Source organism: Zootermopsis nevadensis, unplaced genomic scaffold (genome assembly GCF_977971745.1).
Source record: "Zootermopsis nevadensis isolate Lab colony 2312 unplaced genomic scaffold, Znev_1.0 Znev_ptg000016l, whole genome shotgun sequence".
NCBI lineage: Eukaryota > Metazoa > Arthropoda > Insecta > Blattodea > Termopsidae > Zootermopsis > Zootermopsis nevadensis.
Genome location: NW_028259148.1, coordinates 5006728 through 5027018, shown reverse-complemented (window position 1 = coordinate 5027018; position 20291 = coordinate 5006728). Strand labels below are relative to the sequence as shown.

General features: G+C 39.7%; 1 protein-coding gene across 15 annotated transcripts in view; it reads left to right on the top strand.

Moving 5' to 3' along the window:
• Nucleotides 1–20291, top strand: part of rdgB (retinal degeneration B) — a 70029-nt gene that overhangs the window by 16829 nt on the left and 32909 nt on the right. For 10 of the 15 annotated variants that reach the window (XR_002545453.2, XR_002545452.2, XM_022078436.2 and 7 more), the window contains 4 exons: nt 18891–19056; nt 19176–19308; nt 19522–19725; nt 20037–20176. Coding sequence is in view for 13 of the 15 variants with exons in the window: in XM_022078436.2 (XP_021934128.2) it covers nt 18979–19056; nt 19176–19308; nt 19522–19725; nt 20037–20176 (555 nt within the window). In the remaining 2 variants the exon portion in view is untranslated. Of the gene's footprint in view, nt 1–11446; nt 11691–18890; nt 19057–19175; nt 19309–19521; nt 19726–20036; nt 20177–20291 lie in introns of those variants that run through there. The other 5 variants (XM_022078423.2, XM_022078433.2, XM_022078431.2 and 2 more) reach the window with 3 other exon arrangements.

The window sequence follows — 20291 nt, the reverse complement described above, 5'->3', positions numbered from 1 at the left end:
ATTGTTTAGTGTATTATATTTTTATTTATTTAGTGTTCTGTCTGAGGACAGGTCCATATGAACAGGATCCTTTCATATACGTTCTTGGCAGATGATCCAGAAGTGGTTTGCCATTGCCTTTTTCTGTGTGTGAATGGAGTAATTGTTGGGATGCCACGGAGGAAAACTCCGTGTTGCCTAGACCACGGCCTTGCCCAACACAAGTTATAAATTCGGGCACCGCCGGGAATCGAACCCGAGACCCCAGGACTACAAGGCCAGCGTTCTAACCGCTAGACCACCGTGGCCATCATTTATTTATTTAGTGTTCTATCTGACGACAGGTCCATATGAACAGGATCCTTCCATCCTTTTCTCGGACTGGGACCTGTTCATATACGTTCTTGGCAGATGATCCAGAAGTGGTTTGCCATTGCCTTCTTCTGTGTGTGAATGGAGTAATTGTTGGGATGCCACGGAGGAAAACTCCGTGTTGCCTAGACCACGGCCTTGGATTTTTTAATATTTGTTAGGTGGATAACAGAGAAACGATGATGTTTACGGATTAATATATCGGTGGCGATGTGTTATAAACACTCCTAAAATAGCGTGCTTTACATTAGAACCTTTAAAATGTAATCAGTTCTTCGAGACACTGAAATACATCAGAGCTCGTGGCGAGGGTTGCCTATGCTGGAAGGCCATGAATCTGAGGGCGTTGAAGCCGTAATGTGCTTAACACACGGGGTGTGAAAGGTCTCAGTTTGTTTTCGTTCCAGAACGTTTAGCGAGTGTTGTGGCGAAATGCTTCGCTGTTTGTACCTGGTTAATTTCAGGGCGGTCATTGGCTTATTTATAAAGAGTTATATACGGTACAGAATTGTGTTTGTCTTTAAATCAGTGTCTTTGTAGTCTGTAACGAAAATAAGAGAATATTTACGTAGATCAGAGTTCATCACGAGAAGTTGGTAGTCGCTTAGTTGGTCTATAAGTTTTACGTCTTTTATGGAAGGTTAATTACCCTGTTGACAGATCCCGCCTTTTTGACTGTCCTGAGTTAACCGAGTCCGGTTAGCACTGTCAAATCTGGTTTCTTTAAAATCCATCGATGTTAACTGACCAATTTATTCTTTCGTGGTTTTCCGAATTGTATTTCAGATGCATCGTCATTTCCATATATCTCATATTCTTTGATTTTGTCATCCAAATATATGCGAACAATGCATATTGTGATCATCTTTCATATACACCTTGTTCGTCGTCCTGATACCTTCTTAGGTCCAACTGTTATCAGTACGATAATCCTCGTGCGACAGGTAAAATAATAATTGTGTGGACCTGTTTCGGATGATAGTAGCAAGCTTTTCCTGAATTTAATCTGCTCTTAATTTCTTCTTAAAGTAATTTTGATTTCGTACTTTTGTTCCCAAATATGTTCATTTGAATTTTGCATGCGAAGGATTTAACCTGTTAACTATCTTTTTATTATGATTTGTCTTGCATCTGCTCATGAAATGTGATTGTGTACTTCGTTTGTCTGCGTTTTTACTAGTGGAACGTGTAAACGAAATTTAAATGTTTTAATCGCCGGAGGTTTTGGCAGCTTTTCCTTCCATGGGCTGCATTGGCTATTTATATCTTTCTCGAGGGCAGGAGAAAAAATAAAAATATCGACGATATTAAACAAAACTGTGTTTCTTCAACTTGAAGAGTAGGTCTATAGCTGTGTTTCACCATACAATGGAGTTTATTGCAAAGTCGTTGTTTATTAGCTTTCAAGTAGTTTTGATTTCAAGTCACTGTTAATTTCATAAAACTGTATCTGTTAATAGTATATTACTTTTATTTTAAATTTAATATGTTTTGAACAATGGAACAATACGCATTTACGCAATAACGCGATTTTAACTTAATAGGCTAACATCTACAAAACTTTTGTTTCGATAGCTTTTATCGATTGTTTACCCTTATGTTTATTATATCTGTATTCTTCAGTAGCAGAAGATTTCCAGTTTTATCGCGTTGATTCCCAAATCATGTGACGTACCGCATAAAACGTTTGCCCGGGACAATTTTGTCGATACTTTCCTGGAAACATTTTTACATTTGAAGATTTCTGTCTTCTGGGTTGTTGCGCCGTGTAGTCTGGTCGATGTTTACCAACGTTTCAGAGGTCATACTGCCTCCGTCATCAGGGCGATTCTTAGTATGAAGATTTCTGTCTTCTGGGTTGTTGCGCTGTGTAGTCTGGTCGATGTTAACCAACGTTTCGGAGGTCGTACTGCCTCCGTCATCAGAGTATGAAGATTTCTGTCTTCTGGGTTGTTGCGCTGTGTAGTCTGGTCGATGTTAACCAACGTTTCAGAGGTCATACTGCCTCCGTCATCAGGGCGATGAAGATTTCTGTCTTCTTGGTTGTTGCGCTGTGTAGTGTAGACGGAAATCTTCATACTCACCGCTGTGAGAACCTCAAGTCTTACATTTTTATATTTAATAGTTAGCATTTCTTCATATTTGGGAGTTTGCAGGTTCATTTCTCGATTCTCATACCAGCTGTCCTGACTGAGATTAATGATTTTCCTAATATCTTCCAGGTAAATACCGGATTAGCACTTTAAATTAGGCCACGACCTCTGCCTTCCATTTCATCATTCATTCACTAATCGTATAGACTTCAATCTTAACTTTTGGCACTGTCGTTAACATAAATACAAATATAATACGTACATTTATTTAGTCGATGTGTGACATCATATTCGCAAATTTAATAAAGGCATTTATTAACCTCTGCGTCAAGACTGGCGTTACAGTCTGCCAGCATTCTTCATATCCAGTAGGTACCATGGTATCTCACATCCATCCAGTACAGAGGTTTAGATTACGTGGATCTTTACCTCCACAGTCCACCATATTTGAGAAGTAAACGGAAAAAGTGAGAAAATCGTCTGAGGTGACAGTGTTTGGTAGTTTTATCTCATCTAAACAGTTTTGAAATAAAACACTTATCAGCGTGGTTGAATTAAGTTATGGAAGTTTTAATCCTTTGAAGCCGAATTTTATCTGAATATTTAAGAATTCAATCCGTGCCTTAAAGAAAACAAGATGACAGCAATCAACTGGTTAATGCTGTTTAAGGAATGAATCCCTATTTAATATTTTATATTTAATATTTTAATATTTTTCGTCAAATAACAAATTTTAATAAGATAATAAAATATAAAATATTTAAAATATAATTTCACGTTCCGCATCGAATGATCGATTTACAAATTGGAACGTCTCTTACGACATGTAAATGATTGTAATTCGAGTTTTAAATTTACCAATCTAATTTATACCTGAGGACGGTTAAATATAACCGAAACATGTCGTAAGAGACGTTCCAATTTGTAAATCGATCATTCGATGCGGAACATGAAATGATATTTTAAATATTTTGTATTTTATTATCTTATTAAAATTTGTGGTTTGACGGAAAATATTAAAATATTAACCTAATTCACAATATGACGCAAATATACTACCTTATGAATTAATCCCTGTTTATTTTGAGTCATACAAATCCTGATTGATGGTTACGACTCAGCGTTAAAGGATTGTTTCATTGAACTGTGATGGTGTTTTACGTCTGGAGCGTAATAATAAACGTCACTTCTCAGTTTTTGAATACTGTCTCAATCATCTCTGTACCACGTCCGTACCGTAACAAAAGAGATTTGCACTTTGACCTTATCCAATCTGAATGCCACTCGAAATGCCAATGAACTGTGGACTGTCAATAGCACGGCATGAACTCAATTTGAGTTTGGTCTGGTTAGTGGAAAATTAAAAAAAAATGACGTGTTATTCGGGAAATTGCATATTTGCGTATGGACTTCGATTGTTTGTACTAGCCTTGCTATTCTTCATAATGGCTTTGTTTTCACAGAACCAGGCACCATGCTTAAAGCATGTTGAACGAATGGAGTGTGTGAACCAATAGCCCTTGTCTCTGGCACGTGTCAGCTGTGGAAGAGAAGTTGGTTTTTATGAAACACCATTTTGTTTTCGAATTCGTTGAGGGATTGCGGTTACATTAAATTTAAGAACTGGCACATCAACGTTTAGAACATTATCTGGCTGTCAGATGCTTCCACCAAAATCGTGGCATCGAAATTTTTTATATAAATTTTCATATGAGTAAAAATATGTTAAATGTTCGTGTTAGTATAGAACCCGAGTCTTTTAAATTTAAATAGCATAGCGTAGAATATTTACATAAGAAGTAGAATTTTTACAAAAAAGAGGGTCTTATGGAAATAGGGTTAGATTGTATGAATTTGATTCATCTGATTCGGAAACCAGAGGCGATGTCTTCTCGTTCTACAAAGGCCTGCAGTGCGAGTCTGTGTTTGTAGCAATTGTGAATTATGAATCGAGAATCGAACCTCTGTTATCCAGCCCGTAGTCTGTTAACCGTACTGACAGCTATCCGACTCATAAGGGATCTCAAGCTTGTCGTCAAATTCCTTGTTTTAGGACGTACATTTTAATAATGCAGTGATTATGAATTATACAGAGAAGGTCGATCTCGATGGTCATCATCGGTCAGTTCTTACCAGGCTACTCGGCTCAACATCCCAAAAGACAATCATCTTCATACCCAACGCCATGAGAACCTTAGATCTCACTCGACGGCTGTATATTTTGAGGAAATCCACCAACAGATGCATCTCCGTGGAACAGATTCCATCTTGAGAGACTGATATTTGTTCAGCTGGTCAAGGAATTTATCGTAGAGATATTAGGTATCGCAGCGACGTGTGTTAAGATGGCTGGCCGTCCAGTGGGATGTTGTACAATGTATTTTGGTAGTTCCTAACCGACGAAGACCTTACTGCCTCCATCATCAGGCAATATTTACAGGATTCTATCATTGGACGCTGTCTGCAGCAAGTTGTATCCGGTCCACAGCCTCACACCCTATTCTCCCCGCCCAGTAGAGGGGTCCTGATGTTAGTCAATGCACGGGGTTAACATTGGTACACCTCATCTCTGGGGATTGATATCCAATGACCTTGAGATGTGCCCATACCCTCGTGAAAGCAACGCGTGTTCGTTGTTGGACATCCATCTTGCACAAATTGACAAACTGCTCGTAGGCGATTGTCCGACCCGTAATAAATGAACGGTTAAACTCCTCATTGACGGTTTTCATGATACAGAGAGAATCGACTACAAGAATCGATTCGAAGTGAATCTGTGTTACGGAAAGCGTTGGAAAAGATAGAACAATGAATATGAAATGCTGTAGAGAACACGACTATTCGGTCACTCTTTATGACGTAAGTACACGTTTTTGAAGCGAGTTCTTATTTTGGTGCATAAATCACGGTTAACCAAAAAATTTAGTGAATACTTCTTTTGTCCGAAAGTAATATTGCATTTATTTCCTTTAGTTTTGTACAGGCCTGTTGGATTCAGATTCAGTTTTGACGTCTCCATATATTACCTATTACGAGGTGCGATCGGAAAGTCTCCAGACTGTGTCAATAGAGGTCGAACCGGATGTAGTACGAGCTTCTGCCTTTAAGGGGTGCGGCCTACATTCATCTTCGAGCACAACGCCCCGAAAATGTTACGAAGATTCGGCAGGCCATTCACGAAGATCGACGTCGTACCATCGACTTGTGCGACATTGTTGGGATAGGCTATGGGACCTGTCAGCTGATTCTAAAGGAAGAACTCCACATGCGACGCATCATGACAACGCGCCAGCGCACACCGCCCTCAAAGTTCGGCAGTTTTTGGCCTCAAACACCACGGCCGTCATCCCGCACCCTCCTTATTCGCCGTGTGACTTCTTCCTCTTCCCAAAGATGAAAATTCAGCTAAAGGGAAGGAGATTTGAGACGATAGAAGAGATTCAGGCAGAATCGCAGATGGTGCTTGACAGGCTGACAAAGAAAGATTTTTCAGGGATGCTTCCAGGCTTGGCAGCGGCGCTGGGATCGTTGTGTTCACTCCCAGGGGAACTACTTCGAGGGTGATGGATGAATTTAATACCTGAGATAAGTGTACGGGTTTTTATAGGCGCAGTCTTGAAACTTTCCGATCGCACCTCGTATGTCGGAAAACGACGAGCAGCTTATATTTACGCGTTTGTTAAGGACTGATTTTATTGAAATGTTTGTTATTGTCTGAGCAAAAAAGTAGCTGGTATTCAAACACTTGTTTCCTTAATGTCGATGGGTTTTGTAATCTTTCGGAAATTAGCGTCCAAAATTTTCTTTTTTGCGGATAAATAATTTACACTGAATATGTTAATGTTTATGGACCTAGTTGCTTATCTCGTCGCTTGTAATCGAAACTTTTGGATGATAGAACCAAATTCTGATGATTTCCCTAATATTATCTTATCACCTTCATAATTCCGATTCGCTGAATGTAATCTTTGAGAACGTAACTGCCAGTTCGTTAAATTTACGTCAGAGTTGATAAGCCACTGGATGACATTGACTAGTCTGTGGTGGTAATACTTTTCTGTCGGTCTTATGATCGTAAATTTCGTTTCACTTACATATGACTATAGCCACGGTGGTCTAGCGGTTAGAACGCTGGTCTTGTAATCCTGGGGTCTCGGGTTCGATTCCCGGCGGTGCCCGAATTTATAACTTGTGTTGGGCAAGCCGTGGTCTAGGCAACACGGAATTTTCCTCCGGGGGCTTCTCCGTGGCATCCCAACAATTACTCCATTCACACACAGAAGAAGGCAATGGCAAACCACTTCTGGATCATCTGCCAAGAACGTACGTATATGAACAGGTCCCAGTCCGAGAAAAGGATAGAAGGATCCTGTTCATATGGACCTGTCGTCAGACAGAACACTAAATAATAATAATACATATGACTGCAACTAAATAAATAGTTTAGAATTTAGAGATCCATATCGTATCGTATTTTAGTGAAGAACTGTACACAATTTCTTAATTTTACGAAAGGAATGCTTTGCTTGAAAGTCGTTAATAGAAAATTAATTTACGGTCATTTAAAGTGTAGTGACTATAGATAATCTAGGCCCAGAACCGTTTTTCCTCAGTTTCTCCACGCAAATGCTAGCAGGGAATATTGCCTTAAACTAATCCACGATGGTTCCCTTTCACAGCTTTAACGCTACGTGAATTATGCAGTTGAAAAAAAGAAATCTTTGTTATATAACCCAAGAATTAATCAAACCCTGCAAAAGTGCACCAGGTTTTAAGTGTTCCTGAGTTCCGAACTATTTTATTGGTGGGTTTAATTCTACTTTTGAAGTTAACTGACGTGAAACTCTCAGTTGGTGTAATTTGAAGCGTTGGATTCAAATTTGGCGTCGCGATCGTGTGTGGGCGGTGACCAGCGTTATGTAGGTGGTGAACAAACGTAACCATGGCAACACCAATCAGGGACAGAGGTTGTAATATATAGTCGTCCAAAGTAGCCAATAAGATCTTGATTTTGTAAGTGCTGTTCCAAGTGCCACCTCCCCTACCCTTAAAGTAAAATTTCGTCGTGTTGCATACATAGTATCCTATTGATTATAGAATTTTGGATGTAAGGATTTATTATTAATGAATTTATGGCAGTAAGGAAACGCGACGAAACAAATCTAAAACTTCTTGACGATGGTGAAGAGTCAATTGAATAAAAATTTACTTGGATATTATCCATCGTCTAGTAAATATAAAACGTAAAACGACGTTTAGGAGATGGGACTCTATCTCCGTCTTCAGGTTCCTACACAGTTGGGCCCACTAGATAGAGCTAATCCCTATCTCTGTGTAGGAACCTGAAGACGGAGATAGAGTCCCATCTCCGAAACGTCGTTTTACGTTTTTATATTTACTAGACGATGGATAATATCCAAGTAAATTTTTATTCAAGCGACGAAACAAGTTTCTATTAGCGATGCTTGATTTTGTTTAAGCGAAAATAAATCCTAGTGGCATGTCTCATCGTTAGCCCGAGGTCAAGTTCTTGTGCCTGAGACCTGCACCATAAAAAAGTATGGATTAATGGAGGAAAGGCTCCTCAAATTCTTACTCTCGAAAATAGCTTTGCCCCCATTTGATAGGCTTTGTGGACCTCGGGAGTCAACCCAAACAAAAGAGAGAAATATCTAGACGTGCTACTGGGACTTGAAATTTGGTTTTTGTGGAACATTGGTTCTCAAATTTGGGCATGCGTCCAATATGCGCGTTGTTCGCACCAGGAATGTGATAACACTGGTCCACAGGTCGTAAGCTGTTCGCCATGTTGGGTTATGCCGCCAGCGGACGAAATTTCGATTGAACCAGATGTTGTTAATTAAGTAGATTTCGCTGTGTTATTTAGGTTTAATTAATGTGTTGTAGTTCTTGAATGCAGGGAATAGAACGGCCAAATTCTATTATCATGGGTCTGTCAATCACACGCAGGTACTAACGAATCTCTCAATTTGTACTGGAAAACGTGAACACAGTTGCTTCTGCGTTGTATTTACGTACAACGTGTTTAACTCAGATGTTTTGATAACACGCACGCTGTGTTTAATTAATTCATAATCATCGGGCTTTTAAATATAAATACTAATGTATTGGCACATCGTTGAATCGTATGGGTCTTTTTTTGTGTTCTGTGTATTTGTTTTGCTCGTAGATTTTACCACTGTTTAGCTTGGCCTTGTAGTTTTATTGGACCAAGAAATATTTTATCACAAAACCTGATATTACTAACCAGTGTGTTATTGACGTGCTGATTAAAATGTAACTCAACACAGCTATAATTCCACGTGATTTGTGGTACGAATGTTGAAATGTAGACTAAGGATGAGATGTTAGGTTCTCACGGCGGTGGGTATGAAGGTAGTTTATCTTCTGGGTTGTAGGGTGTCGACGACGGAGGCATTAAGGACCTCTGAAGCGTTGGTAAACATCGACCAGACTACACAGCGTAACAACCCAGAAGACAGAAATCTTCATCGCCCTGATGACGGAGGCAGTATGACCTCTGAAACGTTGGTTAACATCGACCAGACTACACAGCGCAACAACCCAGAAGACAGAAATCTTCATCGCCCTGATGACGGAGGCAGTATGACCTCTGAAACGTTGGTTAACATCGACCAGACTACACAGCGCAACAACCCAGAAGACAGAAATCTTCATCGCCCTGATGATGGAGGCAGTATGACCTCTGAAACGTTGGTTAACATCGACCAGACTACACGGCGCAACAACCCAGAAGACAGAAATCTTCATCCCCTGATGACGGAGGCAGTATGACCTCCGAAACGTTGGTAAACATCGACCAGACTACACAGCGCAATAACCCAGAAGACAGAAATCTTCATACTCATTGCCCTGATGACGGAGGCAGTATGACCTCTGAAACGTTGGTAAACATCGACCAGACTACACAGCGCAACAACCCAGAAGACAGAAATCTTCATCGCCCTGATGACGGAGGCAGTATGACCTCCGAAACGTTGGTTACATTGACCAGACTACACGGCGCAACAACCCAGAAGACAGAAATCTTCATACTCACCGCCGTGAAAACCTCAAATCTTACAAATGCATCTTTTAAGGAGAAAATACTTCGCTTAGGACTGCTTAAGCCTTGTCTTTTTGAACACCCTCATATCTTAACAGAGTAGTGTTGCTTGCTTCGGGGTCTGCAGTGCGAGAGGCCGAAAGGTGTTTTTGTTTCAGAGATCGGCCGCGTAGGAAGGAGGGTTGGTGGTAAAACCCCTCAACAGACTGACTGACAGCTTCCTTGTGCTGAATGTGACCTCTTTACTGAAGAGTGGGCTGCGTGCAATTGGTGGTCGTTGGTGCTAGAGACGACGAGACTGTCCGAAAGTAAAATTGAATCCGTCAGGTCCAACCAACCAAAACCCCAAGTGCCGAGTATGAAGTCGTAGCAGGAATTGCTAATCGGTGTCTCATGCTGTAACTAGGAATGTGCTTACGCTGACGAGTTTATTTTCTTGGCAGAAGACCGTACTAGGGGTTACTGTCACTATGGGAGATTTATCCCATCAGGCAGTTTGCCATTTGCGAAAACAACTTTGGTCGGATGGATGTCTAGAGTTGAACCCAGAAGGGTTGGGATCACTTTGTCTTTTGGCAACTGCGACTGGGATGGGAAAATCGTTTTGACTTCAGGCTTCCATGACTGGGGGTGGGCGGTCCGTGCCCCTTTTAGAGCGTGCTCTGGCATTTGCTTGCAACTGAGGAAAACACGGAAAACCTCAGGTTAGCCGACCCCATAGCATGACCTGCTAAGATACTGCTAATTATGTATCCTTCAGCGTTTCTCGTAAGATCAAGAAAGAACCCTCATGTACGTGGGATTCGTGTAGCTGGCAACGTGACTGATGACGACCTTATTGAGTGTACTTTGTACTGTAGTGACTCGTTGTCCTAGTTATTCTGGTTTCTGCTGTCAGCTATCAGCAATCTGCTACTTACGTATTTAAGTAACCTTTGGTCTCCGGTGACACCATCATGAGTCTTCATAATCTAAATAATCTTAAGTTATTTTAAAATTCTGATTAACTTACATTAATATTTTAATGCCTGAAACGGTCACATGAAATATCTCATGGTACCCTTCAACTATTAGCCCTTTTCCGGCATTTCGGCGGTAAATTTCACACTCCAAGGGACACAGCCCCCGAAACCCTGTGGACACATCGGTGGCCGTACATTGTGTTGACTGATTTTTGTGAAATTCGGTATGAACTGCGTATCACTGGTAGTTATAACGCTGTTGTCTTGAGCAACGTGGCTATGAACTCTTTGTAGGGCTTTGAAGTCACGAAGTACGTTTTTATTATTGTAATTTTTTAATAAAATATAATGTTAAAATTACTTTTTGGTGTGGTGACGATAACTAGGTACATCTTCTCAACTTGAATCATATTAATACATTTACAATAAAAAATTACTATAATTCTTATTAAAGTAAAGAATTATTTTCATGACTTTTCGCAAAAGTTAAATTACATTGTACTTGTCCTTGTAATTTTTGTAACGAAAGATGATTTAGCCTTAATGAATATGAACACTGATCGTAATAAATGATGCTGTATTAAAAGCTATTCAGTTGTGGTGTTGACATGGATATATTACATTGGCATTTATTAAACGATTTAAAATTCGGTTTCTTGTAATATTTTTACGGGTAGACCTGTAAAATCAGGTATTTCGTCGAAAAATATGATTTTTTTAATGTACATTTTTATAATTTGAGTATCTCCCTTCTTTGGCTCGTGAAACATGTAACTCGCGTGTCCCTTATCGTAAATCGTAGCTTCGTGTCGGATACCGGACAGCAAACTTTGCCGTTCGTTTCAGTTTTGGCGCCCTATCCTGGCCGGGTACAATGTTTCTATAGTTGGCTTCGCGCGCCGAGCTCTGTGGACGATCAATAGGCAGAGAGAGAGAGAGAGAAAGAGAAAGGCTCCTTCTAACCACCTTCACTGTTCAGTAGTTCATCAGGAGTCGGCGTGTATGTTGTCGGTGACCTAAGCACGCCTCGTAGCGATCACCCGCGGTGCAGTGTTCAGTAGTTCACGGGTGACAAGTGACAACTGGCTGTCAGTAACGCAGTTGCATCAATGAAGCTTTAGAAGTGCCATAAGGATCCATACACCTGGGAAAAGAAACACGGTGTACCAATCAAAATAGCGGATTATTCTGACGTCAGTATGTGTTAGTTTCTGTGAATCCCGCCAAATTTTGTAGAACTTTTGTTTGGGAGTGGTGGAATATTTAAAGTAGGCGTGTGTGTGGTGAGCTACGTCATTTTACTTTCGTACTCACACTGGAATACGGAAAATCGGTTTGAGTTTAGATAATTCTGTTCTATAGTTTATCTTAAACACGCCTCCAGTTGTGAAGGAAAAAAATGTGTTGCTTTGATTAATCGAACACATTTTGCGATTAAGGTCAATAACTAACTCCATGGAACAGCTTGTTCAGAAGCTGATAGTCACTCATCTGGTGAAGAAGGTTCATTATCGTGTTCATAAGTCCCCGAAAGTGGACACTATCCTGAGCAAGTTGAATCTTGTCCATATTCCGATGAGCTATTTTCTTATGTCCAACATCTATCTTAATGTTATCCTCTCATCTACACCTTTGTCTTTGAATGTGTATTTTCCCTGCCGATTTTCCGATGAACATTTTGTAAGTATTTCTGATCCCTCAGTGCACCCTACATGCCCCGCCCATCTCATCCTCAGCCTTAATAACATTTGGCGAAGAATGCAGATTATGAAGCAATTTTCTTCAAATTTTATTAATTCTTATCTCTTAAGGCCGAATGTTCTGCACAACACCCTATTCTGAATACCAATTAACGTTATTCCGTTAGGGTAAGAGTTGAAAGAAGCTAAATTGAAATTTAAAACAACTTGAAAAATAACTAAAATATATTTTGCATTTAAATTTAAATTCCGAGTGCGATGTCTGTCTTTAAATAACTGTGTAATGTGCCGTGGACTCTTCACCGCGGATTAATAGTTGAACGGTATCGAGTGTGTGCGTACGTACGCTCATTACTGCCAGCCTCTGGCGTGGTAGGTGACAGCCCGTACGCCAGATCGAGAAAACTCGAAAGCTTTAATGTCTGCTTGATAATGGATTTCAGCAGTTATGCATTATTTACACAAATAAAAAAATTATATATATAAGAACTCGAATCTGTTCGTTTACGTTTGAAGTTTCAGTCTCCGAAACTACTGAATGAGTGTCGATTAAATTTTCTATCGTTGGGGCATTTTTATCCAGCGCAAAATAATCCGTGGTACTGATTGGTTAGGAGGTTGGGTGGGCCCCAGATCCGTTCTGGACGCCTTTGCGAAGGGAACAATTCCTTGACCTCCTGTTAATCGAACCTCGGTCGCCCAGCCCTTGACCTCTAAAACACTGACTGATGTATCCGAGTTACTTTTATCCATCAGAAAAGGTTCATGGACAAAATAATTAGTGCGAAATCGAAATGTGAGCCAGGATAAATCAATGCAGTGATTAGGCCTACGGGTTGGGCGACCGGAGTTTGAATACCGGAAGGAGAGTATTTTTCTCTTCATTGTGGGGCACACTCGGACTTCTCCGCAATATATCCGGGGTTCTTTACTCCGGGGTTGAGCGGCGAGTCGTGAAACTAACCGCTTAATTCGTCTGTTGTAGAGATTAAGAATTCGTGGGACGGTACCTCAGTTCCCCCCGTACGTCAGCATTACGTCGTGATTAATTACGCACCAGGGACTTTGCCTTACTTTACGTGACGTAACTATAAGACACAGCTTTTGTTTGAAATGTTACGAATATGTAACGAAATACAAGGAAAATTCTTTTCTGACTTTGTGTAAACGTTTGTAATCTTGGGGTTTATCTGCAGAAAATTAAAATCGAGGTCATTGAGATATGCAGAATAGAATTTAGATATGCAAAAAACTTAAATGTCGAATTTGGAATTTGTATGTTGGTCTACTGCGTTAGATCACGCCGTTCTGGTTGTTTTATTGCGCACAATGAAGTGGAGTTTGTATTGGGTCTGGTAATTAATTTATTATCTACGTCTTCTGATACCATTTTGATCGGAAAACTTTTATAGCTTATAACGATATGATTACTGATTAATTACATAACCATTCTGTTTACTCAAACTTCTATTTTTAACTTTATTGCCGTGTTGCGTAAATCCTGGTATTAATCTAATATTTTGTCGATGTCTTATATGAATGTGAAACGGATTTACATTCATGACACTTACTTTCTGACGTGATTGTAGGAAGGTGTTATATTAAGGGCGATTTGAGAAACTCAGACGCCGTAGAAAAATATCCCGTTTTGGTCGATCTACACTTGGTCAGCTCTTGTCTTAAATATTCGTACGCGTTTACTGTATAATTCTGTTAGGGAAGGATTTTGTCGTATGTGCGTGTGTCTGCTTAATCTCATTGTTGTTTACATTTGTTTATCCATTGGCGTCTTTGATTATTTCAGCCGCGGAGAGCCACGATGCTATAAAAGATTCAAAATGTCGTAATTCGTCGATTTTAAGACGCACATTTCTGAAATCTGGGCGCGTCTTCCATTTGATGGCGTCTAAGTATCGATATAGCGTCCTTTCTCCTGAAAAAAACCCATTATAATCGACGTCGTATGAAAATTGATGAAATAAGGTAATTCGCAAAATTATTCTAGAAAATTTGGTTTTACAAGAAAGCAATTTTCTTTATTTAGTGTAGAGAAGAACATTGTCATTGAAGTGGCTATCTTCTGGGTTGTAGCGCCGTGTATTCTGGTAGAAGTTTACGAACTTTTTAGGGGTCCTTGCTGCCTCCATGTCCAGGGCAATTGAGGCAGCAAGGACCTCTGAAACGTCGGTAAACTTCTACCAGACTACACGGCACTAAATCCCAGAAGGCAGCCATCTTCGTACTCACAGCCTTGAGAACATCAAATCCTGTTTTGTTCCGAGATTCCAGAAGGATTTGCTTTTTTTTTAAACGAATGTCGGAAATTGTAATCTGGTTCGTCTCATGTCGCTGTAAGTACGGGGAACTAGGCTAAATGGTAAGTACATTTTAACCAGCGGAAATGACCTTTCTTTTTTCGGGTTTATCTTAAAATAAACTGTACTGGAATAAATCGCTTCAGTATTTTATAACATCTCTTTCTACTTTAACAGTCTAAAAGACACAAGATAGAATGCGCATTGAAAGAAACAGACAATGAACTTTTAATACCTAACATTAAATTCTAATTCTGTAAACGGTAGGATGTGACGTCACTCAGATTTTGTAGTACGTATTTAGTTTTGTGGTGTCGTATAATGATCGCTTTCTGCATTAAACTGTTGTCAATCAATGAAACAGCGGTACAGACTTAGGTAGATGGCTTTACGTAATTCTTGTCATAGTTTTCGTGTGGCTGAAGTGTGTAATACAACTTCAGCTTCTGATAATAAGCCACGTAGCGTTCTACCAAGCTTATTCCGAAAGCCGATGTTATACACAGAATCCTTTATGTACCATAAAACTGCTTATGATCGCCAAGGAACTGAACGAGAGACGGAGAAACTGAGTTTGTTGATAAAGTATTTCAAATTTTATGTGCATTGTCCACATTACACTTCATAGCATCTTAGCCACGTGTCGTAATTACGTCATACTAGTGCAGAAGGTGACGTCACTGCACATGATCGGAAATAACGTATTTCCTTGTGGTAATTCGTCGGTCATGCTGCATGCCGATTGCTGTACTGGATTCATATCTTTTTCGTGCCAAGATGGCAGAATTATTATTGCTTCCTTTGCATGAAATGAGCGCATATTGGGGAGATCGTATTGATACGTCGGCTAGCATAATTTCCGTTTTACACTGACCGATGGCCATGTATAAACTATCTCAGGAATTTAGCTCGTATGTGCCAGGTGGGATTTATAATGATATTTGTTTTTGTGTTTTTCAAATGAAACGTATTATTTGATGCATCGTTAGCTTTGCGGTAATATATTTGTATTTGCAATAAATGAACATTAATGCCAGTAAGTATTTCACGAATCAGAGTTGTTCTTGAGAAACGTGACAGTCATTAAGTTGGTCAACAAATTTCCCACATCATTACCATATTCAGAAGTATCTGACACGGAACCATACGAGGTGCGATCGGAAAGTTTCAAGACTGCGCCTATAAAAACCCGTACACTTATCTCAGGTATTAAATTCATCCATCACCCTCGAAGTAGTTCCCCTGGGAGTTAACACAACGATCCCAGCGCCGCTGCCAAGCCTGGAAGCATCCCTGGAAATCTTTCTTTGTCAGCCTGTCAAGCACCATCTGCGATTCTGCCTGAATCTCTTCTATCGTCTCAAATCTCCTTCCCTTTAGCTGAATTTTCATCTTTGGGAAGAGGAAGAAGTCACACGGAGCTTAGAAAGGAAGTTGGGGTCGGTTCTTGCAAGATCTTTGAGTTCCTGACAAACGAGAAGTCGATTCTGCTTCTGGTCCTCAGACAGGAGCCTTGGCACAAACTTGGCTGCGATGCGTCGCATGTGGAGTTCTTCCTTTAGAATCAGCTGACAGGTCCCATAGCCTATCCCAACAATGTCGCACAAGTCGTTGATGGTACGACGTCGATCTTCGTGAATGGCCTGCCGAATCTTCGTAACATTTTCGGGCGTTGTGCTCGAAGATGGTCGTCCAGAACGCTCGTCATCATCGACAGAGGTTCGGCCATTTTTAAAACGTGAATGCCACACAAAAGTTTGTGCACGACCCATTGCGGACTCCCCAAATGCTTGCTTTAGCATTTCATAGGTTTCCGTAGCCGTTTTGGCGAGTCTTTGGCAAAATTTGATGCACACGCCATTCCGAAATCGCAGGAGGGTCGGTGTAATGCACTACCAAAACGCCCGTAACTAAGAAACAAATGCTAATTCGATGATGCCGGCTGGCACACTGATTCACTATGAATGTAGGCCGCACCCCCTAAAGGCAGAAGCTCGTACTACATCCGGTTCGCCCTCTATTGAAACAGTCTTGAAACTTTCCGATCGCACCTCGTATCTTGAGTCGGATGAAACCAATCCATTACTTATTTCTAATGTCCATTTTAATCTCCTGCCGTCTATGCTTATGTCTCTCAAGTTATTTCTTCTCTTTTTGCGACTAACACACTCAGCACTCTGTTCATTAACACCATCATCTTGTTCTTCCATGAGGGCGATTCGCCGTGTTTCATAATTATTCAAAGCATCAGGTGAAAATTAAGTTATCTTTACGTTTATGTTTGGATTTATAGATAAGACGTACTGCATTTTTAAACTTTTTATTGTTTTTTAAATCGAAGACTTTAAATTCGGATTAACCAATTTTTCTGTTAACCGTCTTACCATTTAGTCGAGTTTACTCCGTTTAAGGCACAGTGTAATAAATCCGCTAAGTGACAAGCTCTTTATGTGGCTGTGTTATAATAAGTACCATTTTTTTTCTGTGACAGCGCAAATTTCAGTTTTAAAACAATTCCATACTTCAGTTGATTAGAGGAAGTTTGCTTCTGTCTCGTTTACGAACTCGGACTGCTGTTACGGAAATATCATCTGTGATTGTTCGTCTCGGTTCTTTAAACTTCCGCTACGACTTTTATCAACATGATTACGAGACCAATTCTGACCTTCAAGTAAAATGGCGAACACGGTTGGAAGATTGACCAATGATATATTTAGAATTTAAATTTGGTGTGATTCCTAACATTAATATATTACATTCTTTCATAAAGATTGCAGGATGATTAAACTGCGCAGAGCATCGTGGGAAACAGTACAACGGATTTCTGTCGCTCTTGGTGTAGAGTCCAGTCCATTTCATGTGTTCGGATACAATTTAATCAATAATCATACGCTCCGTTTACTCGATAAATTGGCTGATAAATAAATCAGCTGATAAAATGCCTCATTACATGCGTAGTTCATGGGAAGGTTCATGACAACTACCCACATGTATTATTTGAGTTGGTAGAGGTTACAAGAACATACTGACAAGAATACTTGGACCAGACAAGAAGTAACAGAAGTGTGGAGAACATTTAAAAATGATGAGCTTCATAATTTGCATTCACTCAATCAATAACGTCAAGCAGGATGTGATGGGTGGGACATGCAGCTTGCATAGATGATCGGAGGACTGTATTGAAAAGCCTTGAAGGTACTGGCTGAGGGTAGATCTGTTGATGGACAGCTGTGAACACGTTAAAGAACCTCCACATGCCAGTATACAGTGTTTTATTATCTTTCTCTCTCAAAATATGTAGACGTTGATGTTAGTAAGGTGTTATTTCACTTGTATCCATTCTCTCTTTCTTTCTCTGTGAACCTAAAAGTGTTTCCCTGGAATCTTCATTACTTGTGTTACATCAACAGCCTTTTAAGCCTTAAACTTGTTACATATTTCACCAAAATCAGAATGTTGGACACCCCTCCTATGTTTCAACATAGGGCAATGATGTTAACTGTGTTGACACTGAGGGTATTGCTGAACCCTGGGATATTCTGTCATTTCATTAGAACAGTGGTAACTATGTATACCATCTGATTTTTCATTCAAAGCTTTTAATGTTGCTCACAGAGTCTACTTATAGATTTTTCATACATGTTTTGCTCCTGCGATTATGTGCAGGACACCGCTGTGTGTGGAGAACTGTGGGATCTTTACAGGTTTCACGCCTGGGCTTTGTAAGTGTCGTGGCGTAATCGGATCAGATGCCTAATTCTTTCATGGAATTATGCCCTTGTTGTTTATTCTAAGAATGATGATGCCTCATATGTAGTCAGCTCAACATTATAAACATGTTGATATTATTTCATAAAACGCATAATATAATAAACAAAAATAAGCGTATCTTGAAATACCATGTAGTTACAGCAGTTGTGACATATACAGGACATGGAATTAAGCTAGTCCAGAACAGAAACTCTGCTTTTTTAAAAATAATTACATTGTTATTATTAATCACAATTCTGGGTTCCAAACTTGCATATTTTACCACACATAAGTATATGACAGTTCCTCTGTTCTTTTTGCTTTGGGTTCATACACTGTAAAATAGAGTAGATAACATAAGAATTGGGAGAAATGTGAGAAATGAATACATGATTTTAATTGTGAAACCAGAAGGCAGCTAAATATAGGAAGATAATAAAATATATGAAAGGAATTGGTTCTTAGGATGTGAACTGGATTAATCTGGCTTGGGATAGGGTCCAGTTGTGAGTTCTGTGGGTTTTAGTGAAGGTTGGGAATTTATCTAGTAGCCGAGCAACAATCAGCTTCTCAAGAAGGGGAGGGCTGCATGGAGTTAGTTGCCTTGACTCCTTTGTTTACTTCTTTTTCAGGCATAATTTTGTTACAGAGGTGCCATGGAAGTTACACCTGAGCCGAGGTAGCCTGGTTTCCGTGGCTTGCTAGCAAATAGCAGGGGCCATGCTGATTAAGGAGTACCACATTCCACTTCCTCTCACTGTAGAGGAATATCGGATCGCACAGCTGTATATGATTTCTGTGAGTTAATTTTTGTAGAGTTTATAAAATTAAAGAAATGCTTGAATGTGTTACGCAGTTATTTGTATTAAATTAAGAGTAAGATTTGGCGCAGATATGAATTTTTTTATAATTTACAGAAAAAGAGTCGTGAAGAAAGCAAAGGGGCAGGAAGTGGTGTGGAAATTCTGGTAAATGAGCCGTATGACGATGGGCCTGGTGGTCAAGGACAGTACACCCACAAAATTTATCATGTTGGCAGTCATTTACCAGGTAAGTAACGTATTATTTGGTCATCTGTGTTAAATCATAAACCTCTGCAAGTAATTTTATAATCCATAGTAGCCGCACAGTGCTTTATATTACAAAATTGTTTACTTGAGAAAGGTGTCCTAGTGCCTTGCTTGAATTTTCATGTAGCACTTTGGAAGGTATCTAAAAATGTATCTGTAATAGTATTCAGTATTGTGATGTACTTTCACGCAGGATGGTTTAAGAGTCTGCTTCCCAAATCAGCGCTAACTGTAGAGGAGGAAGCTTGGAATGCTTATCCTTATACAAAAACTCGCTACACATGCCCTTTTGTGGAAAAATTTTCACTTGAGATAGAAACGTATTATCATGCTGATGATGGTCACCAGGAGAATGTGTTTGGCCTTTCTGGAAGTGATCTCAGGAACAGAGTAATTGGTATGTAAACTTCTGTCCATATTTATAAAGGTCTTATAACGGTCAGTTTACTTATTGCTGAAGCCTGATCACAGAAATGTTGGTTGTAATTTGTATTATGTAATTTATATTGAACTTTTATACAGAATTTAACATTTAAATTCGAACCCATCGATTGGGCCCAACAGAGTAGGTTTTACCTTAAGACGCAGATAGACTCCGAAAAGTTGTGGAGTTATTGATTTGATTTTATTTAATCTTGGACAGTGGATAATGTCCAGAAAACAGTTTGCTTCAATTTGAATACCTGTTACTTCCTTGTAAACTTTCAGACTTAATTGATGTAGTGAAAGACCAGCTTTATGGGGCTGATTATGTTCGTGAAGAAGATCCAAAAGTGTATGTCTCTCAAAAAACAGATCGTGGACCATTGGCTGATACGTGGTTGGAAGATTATTGGAATGAATGCAAGGTATATACTAAATTAAAGCTTTTCATTCTTGATTGCTGTGCTTTTGTTACTGGCTGGTAAACACTGTATTGGCCAGAAATGTCACATTGACTAAACGTCAACTTTTTGTTGTAGA